The following is a 13717-nucleotide window of genomic DNA, read 5'->3' as shown; positions in this document are numbered from 1 at the left end:
AATGGCCTATTTTTCCCCTGGACTGTTTAGCTCCATTCTTTAATTGGAGGAGGGTAATTCAGCTCTCTGAGTAATAACTCACCCCTGAAAGAGCTGCACACCCTCAATCATCTCTCCGTCATTACTGTGGAGACACACTGAGCGCATTATCCTAATCATCAGGAGCGTTAGAGGGACGAGTGAGTCACTCACGGAGGTGTAGAGGTACCCCTCGCTGTTCATGCCCAGATACAGCCCCGTCTTCGCCCCCTGGATCGCCACTATCCGCAGACCCACAGGAATCAAGTTGAACTGTGCTGGAGAGAGAGGACACACAAACACACAGTCCTGTAAAACTATCTGTGTGGGGTATTTCCACTGATGTGTGTGATGCTTACAATCTGCACTTCCCACACAGTCGCGCCACTTCTGTTCTAAAGAGCTGAGCAAAGCAGCACCTAAACAGTACAGACAGGAAGAGGTAGATGGGTTATAAATTGAAAGCTTTTAAATGTTATTGTATAATATTAAACTATGTAAAAAATAATTATAATCATTATATAATTATATTACACATAAAAATAATTTTTCATTCTTTATCTACTATAGATTATTCAGTAACCACTATGAGTTATACAGTATTATGAATTATTCACTGTCTATTATGTATTATTCAATATCTACTAAGTGATATTCAGTATTTACTGTGAGTTATTTAATAACTGCTATGAATTATTCAGTATCTATTATACGTTATTCAGTGTCTATTACGAATTATTCAGTAACCACTGTGAATTATTTAGAAACTATTATGAATTATTTAGTATCTACTATAAATTATACAGTAACTACTATGAATTATTCAGTAACTATTATGAATTATTCAGTATCTGCTATGAATTATTCAGTATCTGCTATGAATTATTCAGTATCTACTATAAATTATATAGTTCCTACTCTATACTACTCAGCGTCTACTCTAAATTAACATTAATAGCAGAAATATTTAAGCTTAATAACTGAACAATAAGCTGCAGTTTGAGGGATTAAAAGCAGAAGCCAGAGGGTCAGTCAAACTCACACGGGGTGAAATGTTCATATGTGGGATAAAAAGTGAAGAAAAATCAGAACAGACAGACACATCAGCTTTAATCAAAGTGTCAAAGACTCCCTTCACCAGGGCTTTGAGTGGAGAGAGAGAGAGAGAGAGAGAGAGATAGAGAGAGACTGACAGAACAATATAGGCAGTAGGGGGAGGGGTGGCCAAGTGACCGTAGTGACCGGGCACCGTAGCACTTACTATCCACACAGGGGGTCTTAGACTAAATAGTCTAAGAGCTACTGCTTTCGATTGTATGAAGCTGAATATATGAGCGCGGTTCTCTCACTGGACAAGCACGACACGTGTGATGTCCCTCACCCTCTGAGAGGATGGAGTGATACGGATAGGCACAAACATCCGTGCCAAACAGCATTCTGATCAAACACTGTCAGAATCCGTCATCTTCAAAGCTCAGAGAAGAGCAATGCACTCTGAAAAAAAGTTTGATGGAGGACAAAGCAGCACGTTTCATTTTTCATCTTGTTTACAATGCAGAAGCAAAATTTTCCCCACAAATCAACCCTGTCATATAAAATCCTGTGACTCTGTTTTTAGTAAACACCAGATGCCCTTTACATCTGTGAACATTTTGCAATGGACCAATAGAAATGGTCCATTTCTATTCCAAATGATTTGGAATAAAATCTCATACTTGCATTTACACTCACTGGCCACTTCATTAGAAACCACCTACTTTGTGCTTCCACTCACTGGCCACTTTATTGGAAACAGCTACCTTGTCCTTCCACTCACTGGCCACTTCATTAGAAACAACTGCCTAGTATATTCACTAACTGGCCACTTTATTGGAAACACCTACTTTGTGCTTCCACTCACTGGCCACTTTATTGGAAACACCTACCTTGTGCTTCCACTAACTGGCCACTTTATTGGAAACACCTACTTTGTGCTCAACTCACTGGCCACTTTATTGGAAACAACTACATTGTGCTTGCACTCACTAGCCACTTTATTAGAAACACCGACCTTGTGCTTCCACTCACTGGCCACTTTATTAGAAACACGACCTTGTGCTTCCACTCACTGGCCACTTTATCAGAAACACGACCTTGTGCTTCCACTCACTGGCCACTTTATTGGAAACACCTACTTTGTGCTCAACTCAGTGGCCACTTTATTGGAAACAACTGCCTTGTGCTTGCACTCCCTGGCCACTTTATTAGAAACACCTACCTTGTACTTCCACTAACTGGCCACTTTATCAGAAACACCGACCTTGTGCTTCCACTCACTGGCCACTTTACTGAAAACACCAACAAACATCCAGCTAACCGCAGCTCTGTGGTCCACTGAAGTGGTCAGTAATCGCCATCACTGGAATTTCCATAGTAAACATATTACAGACTTCTGATCTGGTCTGTTGGCTCTAAATGTGTGTGTAGACTCACACATCTTGTGTGTGTGTATATATGTGGGTGGGTGAGGGGAGGGGAGGGGGGATGGATATATATCCATCGACCACATGGGTCAGCTTTAGTGAAATGAACCTAAAGCTGGTGCCTGAAGCCAACGGCAGAGTGTAAAACCCTTGGCATCATGCCAGACATGCAGGCCAAACATATGCCAACTGTGGGCTTTCAAATTAATTATCACAGACAAAACGGACAGACGGAAGGACAGGGACAGAGATACAGGCCATGAGATTTAGAACTGGACAGACAGAGTTTAGATGAGGACAGCACTTAGATGAGGACAGCACTTAAAGCCTTTCATCTTTGAGAGAGAGGAGAAAATCAAGCTGCTTCAGATCTGAAAACATCCACAGGTGTTTCTGTCCATCCTTCCACTGTGAGAAGACGACTCAGCGCTGTGGGTCTGAAAGGATGTGTAGCTGATCAAGAAGAACCTCACTGAGAAAAGGAGACGGACACATCAAACAAAGAAGCTGAACGATGGACTGACCACCCCAGAGTCCAGACCTCAACACCACTGAATGTGTTTGACTACTTCAGAAAATGATCAACCAGCTTCTAAGACTGAACTTTGGAGGTGTGTCTGCAGATTCTTTGAGGAACTGAAAGCGAGTCTCCTGAAAAGAACGTAAGCTGGAATGAAGGGAAAGAGTGACTCCCTGAACACTCAGACAGCTGATATTAGTTTTAGTGTAATATTCCTTTAAATTTGTCTCCTGCTTTTATTTCTGATGCTGAAAAATAAATAACTTGCACCTCTTTTCTCCTGCAGGGCTGAACGGTTCCAAGCACTGAGGGAAACTGTTCCTGTGGCTTTACCACATGGACACCGTTCGACACTGAACTCTAAAAATCTTCATCAGTACGATGACGACGTGGCTATTTGCTGATTGGTTCTAATATTATATCTGTATTGTACCACCGTGTGCTTCAACTAAATGGCCACTATATTGGAAACACCTGCCTTGTGCTTCCACTAACTGGCCACTTTATTGGAAACACTTACCTTGTGCTTCCACTAACTGGCCACTTTATTGGAAACACTTACCTTGTGCTTCCACTAACTGGCCACTGCATTGTGCCACCGCGTCCTCCTGCCTTAATCACAAACCCAAATCTGTCAAATAAGCTCATTTCGCTCATACGGACGCCAAATAAATGAATGATTTTAAATCCACCATTCAATACACGTTGAAGCTTCAATTTGACCTGATAACCAGGAGAAAGTAGCTGGTTAGCATTAGCTTAGCTCTGCTAAACGCTAAAGCTAATGCAGCTAGTTGTCCGGCTACAGGTGAAACCCACTGCAGTACAGGCTGTTTCAGTAACTGATGCACAAATAACGTTTAGGGTGAAGAATCTGAGAGCACACCGAGAGACTGGACTGGACAGATGGAATCAAACGCATTTTGCTTTGGATGCTGTTCGTGTAGCTATTAGCCTGTTAGCAGTTAGCCAATCTTTTGTGTAGTTTTATTCAGTATTTTCTGGTTCTGATTTAGTGGCACAGGTGGAAAAAGAAAGTGTAACCGGTCTCAATGGCACAGTACGGCCCTGAGAACCATTTGGCTCGATAGTGGAAAAGAAGCCTTGGGTAACTTAACGGCAGTTATGACAGGAAATGAAATGATTGAGTCTCTGTTTTTGATCAATGTTTGTTTCAACGGTGGCCTCCTTTTACAGCACCTCACTCGAATTCAGTCAGCTCTTTAGAATGACCCATTCTTTCACTAATGTTTATAAAGGCAGACTGCATGGCTAGCTGCTTGATTTTATACACCTGTGGCAATGAGACTGAATAAAACAGCTGAATTCACTGATTAAGAGGTGTGACCCAAAACTTTTGTCCATATTGTGTATGGAACACCACTTAAACCAACAACAGTAAACAGTCCCTTTCTTACAGAGGGCACATCTTTCCCATGAGCCCCTTTTTGCATGACACTTGAGAGCTCCAATGGGAGTAAACCCGACCCTAATCTTAACCTCAGGGACCAAAGAGGAATAGTTTTGGTCTTTCAGCATTAAAAACGACACTTTGTTGGTCCTGTATTGTTTTTTCTCACTTACAGAAGGAGCTGCTCTCGTCCCTTGTGCCGTCCATGGTGCCATCCGGCTGCATCTGAAGGTAGTAGCCGTGCTGGCTGTACAGTCGGGTGACGATGCCTTTCAGCTGAGGCTCTGTGAACACACACACATACGGTTACATACACACACATCCTCTGGAGAGCCGCCTCAGTGTGTACAGCGCAGCCTGGGTAACACAAGAGCTGTTTACTCTATTTACTGCTCTAACACTGTTCTCCATCTGTTTTTACTCTGTTCTCTTTAATAAAGAATTAACTGGATTTGTGAGGAAGGACGTGTTACAACAGATTACACGGCTTACCTGCACAGTGCTCCTTATTACTGTAAATCCTTTTACAGGGCTGTGGTTTACAGCACTACCTCCATTCCAGGTATTAATGTTAGACCTTGTTTAGAACAATATGCTCACATTTCTGATCAAACAAGCACGTTTTAATAGAAAAATAACACAAATTACATGAAGATGGAAATGACGTATGCATAGCCACACAACTCTGTAGATTTTCTGAGTGAAAATAAGTGACCACATCCTCTACAGTGAACTTCAATATCGGGACATTTACTGTTTAACATTTTGGAAAAAAAAGTAAAACATAATATATGTATAATATATAATATATATGTGCCAGAACATTTACACAGGTCACATTTTAAGCTTTAATTTTTTTTTCCCGATACGTGAAATTCAGCAAATAAACAGCAGACGTGCCTTAAAATTTCCCAAAGTTACTCTTGCACCATTTATACAGGAATGTTTACATCTAATCCAATGTTTCATCCAATATTTCAGACTGTGTGATAGTCAACATCCTTTGAATATTTGACAATTTTAACAGTTTTAAGCACTGAGTTTTTAGGTATCATGTGACCAAGCACCACCTAATATCCCATTAGTGTTTGTTTTTAGCCGTTTAGCTCCATTTACTCCCATTTATTGAGGACACGCTCTCAGGCGCCCTCTGCTGTTTTGCAGTCTGTTTTTGATATAACGGGGGAAATAAGAAGTGGCCAGGCTCCTCATAATCTGGCCCTGATATGGCCCTGTATCAGATTTCAGTGTGGGAATTTCCACTGGGGAATTAGGGAACTCCCTCGTCACACTCCCACGTGGCCCACCTAAGAGGGAGGATGTGTTCACACCCTGTCGATGCGCTGGAACAGTGTAAATGCAGCGTAATAAATCCAGGAAGAATATTCAGATAAATTTTTGAGGTAAACCTAATGTTATTCAAGTGAAACAAATGAAAACAAATGCATGCTAATCAGCTTAGTAGTTGAGCTAACCAGGGTAACACAGCTAGTTAGCTAGCAGTTGAAAGCAAGGATTAGGTCACAAATGTTGTTTTTAGCTGTAGTGCAGGTTTTATCACCATAAAATACATTTATCACCACAGTTTGTGCTGTTTTGTAAAAGAAAACATGGCACAAATCGGTCATTTCAAGCATTCTGCAACTCAAACTAGCAGCTTGCAGCAATAGGCTACATATAATTCACTTGTGGCTATTCAGGGCAGGTTTTTATCACCATTAAACAGGTTTATCACCACTTTTCATGCTCTCCAAAAGAAAATCTTGCCACTAAGTGCTCATTCAAATTCAAAAAAGTAATTCAAAAGTTACTTTCTAGCACACTTTGCAAATGAATAGATTATTCCTGTGTTTCATCTCAGCCAACGGTGAGCCCAGTTAAAATTACACATGCTCTAAATAAATTCATACATCTTGCAGGTAGGCTGGTCTAATTTAGTATCTTTATCCAGAGCACAGGTGGTTCGCCACAGCCTCAAGCAGCCTCCGAAAGCCTGAAGTCTATGACAAAAGCCAAGGATAAAGCTGGCCCTGGAAAGATCCTGCAGCCAGAGCCTTTTATAATATACCCCACTGCATTTTCCTGCATTATATAGGTTAGTACACTGTAGTGATCATTGTTGTGGGACTATATTGCTTAGAAAGTACAAGATAACTGTAACCTGTGTTACAGGTTGCTCCCCATCGAAATGAAAAGGCCTGTATCATACACTTATTATGACACTTATGTTGTTTTATAAACCAAAAACAGTATTTACTTACTGCTTGTCCAACCGTGGTTTCTGTAATATGTATACACTGATCAGGCATAACATTATGACCACCTCCTTGTTTCTATGCTCATTGTCCATTTTATCAGCTCCACTTACTGTATAGGTGCACTCTGTAGTTCTACAGTTACAGACTGTAGTCCATCTGTTTCTCTGATACTTTGTTAGCCCCCTTTTACCCTGTTCTTCAGTGGTCAGGACCCCCATAGACCCTCACAGAGCAGGTACTATTTAGGTGGTGGATCATTCTCAGCACTGCAGTAACACTGATGTGGTGGTGGTGTGTTAGTGTGTGTTGCGCTGGTCTGAGTGGATCAGACACAGCAGTGCTGCTGGAGTTTTTAAACACCTCAGTGTCACTGCTGGACTGAGAATAGTCCACCAACCAAAAATATCCAGCCAACGGCGTCCTGTGGGCAGCATCCTGTGACCACTGATGAAGGACTAGAGGATGACCAACACAAACTGTGCAGCAGCAGATGAGCTATCGTCTCTGACTTTACATCTACAAGGTGGACTGACAAGGTAGGAGTGTCTAATAGAGTGGACAGTGAGGGGACACAGTGTTTAAAAACTCCAGCAGCACTGCTGTGTCTGATCCACTCGCACCAGCGCAACACACTCTAATACACTACCATCACTTCAGTGTTACTGCAGTGCTGAGAATGATCCACCACCCAAATAGTACCTGTTCTGTGAGGGTCTCTATGGGGGTCCTGACCACTGAAGAACAGGGTAAAAGGGGGCTAACAAAGTATCAGAGAAACAGAAGTCAATGGTTTTACGTAGAACCCCAACAACACAAAGAACTATTTTAATGCATAAATGGTTCTTTTCCTTGTGAAGTGGTTCTTCGATATGATAGAAAGTGTTGCATAGTGTTCTGTAAATGGTACTAAGTAGCGCCTGAAAGGGTTCTGCCATCAGCATAAAAGTCAAAGAACCTTTCGGTACTTTATACAATACTGGCAATGGTATAATAATGGTACTTTATGCTAATAGTCCACTTTAACAATGCAATATTATTTTGAAAAAACAAACAAAATTGATGATCCATAATTTGGGCCCTTTAAATACACTTCATTCAAACATCTTTATTTTTAGAGAGGCTTTGGGTCAGTGAAGGACTAAACAGAGTGAAAGAACGTCTGCTCTATAAAAGATGTATTAGCGTTGCACGTTTATTTGTGACGGGGGAACAGAAGGAGAACGGAGGCTGAATGTTTTATGAGTTGTGTCCCTCCGGGCTACTTTATGTTCATTTGAGAAAGGAAGAGGAAGAAGAGCATAAACGGCCTTTTCCATTCAGCCTGTGCTGTGATTTCTACATCTACGACCTCACGCTGTGCCTGACTGCAACCTCTGTGAAAGGTTAGTGGAGGACTTTTATACAGGGACCCACAATCACTCAGTGAAAAGTAGTGCAGTGAGTGTGTACATCATTTCCACACAAACAAAATATCGCTGTTGTCAGAAGAATTGTTGTCAGACCTCGTATCTCCACTTTTGACATTTTTCAGTTTTTGACATTATTTGAAAAATCTTGTTACCCTTTACATTGTGTGTAAATTTCATGATGAATGGACTAAACGAAACGACCCAAAATGACTTGGAAAGATGTCTGGTTCCATTGACTTACATTAAAAGTAAAGTAGGTTTTTTCCTTCTCCTGTAAAGTTACCATTTTGGAGATACGAGGTTTTCTTCTGACAACAGCGATATGCTAAATCAATTCAGAGGTGTCTTGTACTTTTGGTAAAACATGTGTGGATGTAATATAGTTTAGTCATGTGGAAATGGCTAAAGTTAAGTCAATTCAATGCAGGACTTTTATTACAGAATCAGAATCTACACACAAGAATTTAAAGGTTTAAAAGTGAAAAAATGTGGTTTCAATAATTCAATAATAAAACTTTAGTTGGAGATAAATGTATTAAGCGGTTCTAATATGCTAGTCCTGTACAACTTCACAGGTTTCAAATAATTAGTGAGGAGCTGTAAAAAACAGGGGTGTCACTAGGTTAGGTTTAGGGGGTTTTAGCCCCCCCACCCCCCAGATATTTATAGCAGATGCTAAATAATTCATAGTAGATACTGTACAATTCATAGTAGATACTGAATAATTCATAGTAGTTACTGAATAATTTAGAGTAGATACTGAATAATTCATAGTAGATACTGAATAATTCATAGTAGATATTGAACAATTCATAGTAGATACTGAATAATTCATAGTAGATACTGAACAAATCATAGTAGGTACTGAACAATTCATAGTAGGTACTGAACAATTCATAGTAGATACTGAATAATTCATAGTAGATACTGAATAATTTATAGTAGATACTGAACAATTCATAGTAGATACTCAATAATTTAGAGTAGATACTGAATAATTCATAGTAGATATTGAATAATTCATAGTAGATACTGAATAATTTACAGTAGATACTGAATAATTCATAGTAGATACTGAACAATTCATAGTAGATACTGAATAATTCATAGTAGACACTGAATAATTCATAGTAGATACTGAACAATTCATAGTAGATACTGAACAATTCATAGTAGATACTGAATAATTTAGAGTAGATACTGAATAATTCATAGTAGATACTGAACAATTCATAGTAGGTACTGGACAACTGAAAGTGGATACTGAACAACTGAAAGTGGATACTGAATTATTGAAAGTAGATACTGAATAATTCAAAGTAGTTACTGAATAACTGAAAGTAGACACTAAATATTTGAAAGAATATTCTGAATAACAATGTACATACTGAAAATTTCATATTAGTTTTTAAATAATTCACTGTAGATACTGAATAATTCATAGTAGATACTGAATAATTCATAGTAGTTACTGAATAATTCATAGTAGATACTGAATAATTCATAGTAGATACTGAATAATTCACTGTAGATGCTGAATAATTCATACTGGATACTGAACAATTCATAGTAGTTACTGAATAATTCATAGTAGATACTGAATAATTCATAGTAGATACTGAATAATTTAGAGTAGATACTGAATAATTCATATTAGATACTGAATAATTCATAGTAGATACTGAATAATTTAGAGTAGATACTGAATAATTCATATTAGATACTGAATAATTCATAGTAGATACTGAATAATTCACTGTAGATACTGAATAATGTGTATCAGTAACTAAGTAATAACTATTGGATTTAAGCAGTTAGTACATTGCTCCATTAAATTCTAGTGTACGTGACGGTTTAGAAAAAAATGGTAAAAGAGTTTACAAAGTAGAAGTAAATTCAAAATTCAAAGCCCCTTTTTGTCAGTGTATGTTTGGTTGTTGTTGTTGCTGTTGTTGTTATTGTGTTTACAGCCCTGTCCATCAGTGAGGTAAACAGAGATGAGGGGGGTTTTCGTTGTTGGGCTGTAATTTTCCGTCGCTGAGTCAGATTCACTCCTATTCACCGTGCAGTCAAAGCAGAGTGCTTAGACTAATGTTTTCCTGAATTACCTGCCTCACAGCAGAATGGATGTGCGAGGGACGCGCGTGTGTGTGTGTGTGTGCGCACCTGTCTCCGTGCTGTCACGACGCCATCACTCACTCTGCGGAGGAGCACTGCGGAATCTGCTAAACTTTTCCCAGGACCCGGAGAGAACTCCTATTGATTTCGCCCCCGTCCTTATAAAAACCTCCACAGACACTAACGCGCTGCAGAACTGTGTGTCTGAGTGTTTGTTACTTTGTTTTTGTGCACTTTCAGGCAGAGATGCAGGGGCCGGGGGTTCTCAGGGGGGCTGCCCACCAAAGTATTTAAACTGTTTTAGTGTCAAAATGTAGTTTAATGTTAGAAAACACAACTTTACTCAGTTTGAAACCCAAAATCTTTTACTGTTTTTGGTCATTTGGCTCCCAAAACAAACTTACCTGCTGTTGTTGTTGATTTTCTAAGTGTAAATAAGTGAACACCTCCTCTACAGAGACACACTGCTGCACACTTTAATGCACAACTACTGTTTATTTACAGTTTAACACATCTAGAATAAAAGTTTATGTGCAAAAATGATGACACATTTTATATTTTATGGTTCTTTTTTATTTGCCATATTTAAGTGTGTGTAAAGCAACGCATGTCATTTGTATATGAATGACTGCACATATTTTAGGGCACCGCCGATCTAACAAAAGATGGTTCTTCAACAGTTCTTTAGTAATGAAAAATTGTTCTGTAAAGAACCATAAACACTCAAATAATGCTTTGCATCAACAGAGTTCTTCAGATTGATGGAGAATGTGCTGCAAATGGTTCTATATAGAACCTTTTTTGAAAAGTGTTCCACATAGAACTCGAAAGAGTTCTTCTATTGTTACAAGCTTGACATCACAACAATAGAAGAACCCTTTGGGTGCTATACAGAACCCCTTTTTAAAAGGGTGATGCAATGCCCTTTTTAAACATGCAAAGGGTTCTTTGAGTGTTCATGGTTCTTTATAGAACCATTTTATTTATTTTATTTACTTTATTTATTTAAACCTCTGAAGAACCATCACAAGAGTGTAGATCACAAGTGCCCTAGAATATGTGCAGTCATACATATCGCTGTTGTCAGAACAAAACCTCATATCTCCAAAATGGTAACTTTACAGGAGAAGGAAAAAACCTACTTTACGTTTAATGTAAGTCAATGGAACCAGACTTTTTTCCAAGTCATTTTGGGCCGTTTATTTTGGCCCATTCATCATGAAATTTACATACAGTTTAAAGGAAAACAGGCATTTTCAAATAATGTCAAAAACTGAAAAACGGCCCTGCAATGAACTGGCGACCTGTCCAGGGTGTATCCTGCCTTCCGCCCAATGACAGCTGGGATAGGCTCCAGCACCCCACCGCGACCCAGAAGGATAAGCGGTTTAGATGATGTATGTATGTATGAAAAACGGCAAAAATGGAGACACAAGGTTTTCTTCCGACAGCAGCGATACACAAATAACATGTTTGTTGGTTGAAAATAAATAAACATCCTCTACAGAGAACACACTTAAATACGGCAAAAGAAAATAAACATAAAATATAAAATGTGTCATCATTTTTGCACATAAACTTCTTTTCCAGATGTGTTAAACTGTAAATAAACAGTAGTTGTCCATTAAAATGTGCAGCAGTGTGTCTCTGTAGAGGAGGTGTTCACTTATTTACACTTAGAAAATCAACAACAACAGCAGGTAAGTTTGTTTTGGGAGCCAAATGACCAAAAACATTGAACAGCAAAAGATTTTGGGTTTCAAACTAAGTAAAGTTGTGTTTTTTAACATTAAACTACATTTTGTAACTAAAAATGTTAAAATACTTGGGTGGGCAGCCTCCTCAGAACCCCCTGCAATCCCTGCCTGAAAGTGCACAAAAACAAACAAACACTCAGACACACGGCTACTAAAGAACCATTGAAGAACCATCTTTTTTAAGAGTGTATATCGCTGTTGTCAGAAGAAAACCTCACACCTCCAAAATGGTAACTTTACAGGAGAAGGAAAAAACACACATCACTTGTAATGTAAGTCAATGGAACCAGAGGTTTTTCCAAGTCATTTTGGGTCGTTTCTTTTGGTCCATTCATCATTAAATTTACATACAATGTAAAGAGCAACAGGCACTTTCAAATCACGTAAAAAACTGAAAAATGAAAAAAATTGATGATACAAGGTTTTGTTCCGACAACAGCGATACGTACATGTGTATGTATATGTAATAATGAAATGTTCCATACATAATATGGGTAGCACTTCACTTGATCTCTGCCAGTGTTGACACAATCATGACATAATCATGTTTCATGTTTACCATTACCAATAATTGTCATGACAGGTGACAATGTTTGACGCCATGAACAAATATTTAGCATCCATAAGCTGTTATAACATCAAAAATTAAAGCATCTGTCATCATAACTACCATTAATGAAAGCATCTGACATCTGCCATGATTTGTTCATGGTGCGGTTATGTTAATGTTATGTAGCAGGTTTCAGGTAAACACATTATTATTACATATAAATTTAGGGGTGAGCAAACTTTTTGTCTTGGGGGGGCCAAACTGTAATGTTTGTGGTGGGCTGAGGGGCAAAAACACAGTGTAAACATACGGAGGATCGGTTTCAAATTGAGTCCAAATGTCTTTAAAACACTTCAAAATGCTGTTTTTAAAGGAAAATAAGAATTTGATAAGTTAAAATGGGGGCAGACAACATACATACAGTTGTATGCAAAAGTTTGGGCACCCCTGGTCAGCTTGTTGTTTTCTAAGTGTTAATAAGTGAACACACCCTCTACAGAGAGACCACATTTTAATGTAGAATAACTGCTTATTTGCTGAGTTTAACGTTTATATTTTATTGTTTTTCTTTTTTCTTATTTAAGTGTGTTCTCTGTCGAGGATGTTAACTTTTTGAGAAAATATGTCATTTGAATATCTGGTATCTCTCTCTCTCTCTCTCTCTCTCTCTCTCTCTGTGTAGCTAATATCCATTGAGTTATGTGAGCTTTCATTTGTCCCAGTAGCGCCATACATCACCCAATGGAATGAATGGAGGGAAAAGCGGATTACTCGTCTGTGAGGAGGGGTGTGTGGTGTGTGTGGGGGCGGGGGTGTTGTATTGCTGAAGGAACAAACATCATCCTTTCATTAGAGAAGATGAGGCTCTAAAAGTTCTTCCAATACACAGAGAGTCAGAAAAGGTCAGGGGGGAAATTCCTGCCCGTCTGGATTTGATTTTCGTGGGCATTTCTGAGCTTTATAACCTTTTTCTAAAAGGACAGATAAAGAACTCAGAACCATTGACCAGTTGTGCTTGTACACAGAGGAATTTGACCTCCGCATTTAACTCGTCCATGAAATGAAACACCCACACACACTAGTGAACGCACACACTAGTAAAAACACACGGCTATTGGAGACACTATATGAAGTGGGTGCGACAGCAGAGACAATAATATACCAACATTCCCTGCAGGACTGTGCAAGTTTTTAAAAATATATTTTTTTTTGGC

General features: G+C 39.0%; 1 protein-coding gene across 2 annotated transcripts in view; it reads right to left on the bottom strand.

Moving 5' to 3' along the window:
- The window catches only part of fgf11b (fibroblast growth factor 11b), a 71311-nt gene that overhangs the window by 25986 nt on the left and 31608 nt on the right, over positions 1 to 13717 (bottom strand). For both annotated transcript variants that reach the window (XM_036594881.1, XM_036594882.1), the window contains 2 exons: positions 4585 to 4695; positions 193 to 296 (listed from right to left, as the gene is read on the bottom strand). In XM_036594881.1, the coding sequence (XP_036450774.1) occupies positions 193 to 296; positions 4585 to 4695 (215 nt within the window). The remainder of the gene's footprint in view (positions 1 to 192; positions 297 to 4584; positions 4696 to 13717) is intronic.

Source organism: Colossoma macropomum, unplaced genomic scaffold, assembly GCF_904425465.1.
Source record: "Colossoma macropomum unplaced genomic scaffold, Colossoma_macropomum, whole genome shotgun sequence".
NCBI classification, from domain to species: Eukaryota; Metazoa; Chordata; class Actinopteri; order Characiformes; family Serrasalmidae; genus Colossoma; species Colossoma macropomum.
This window is presented reverse-complemented; position numbering and strand designations above follow the sequence as displayed.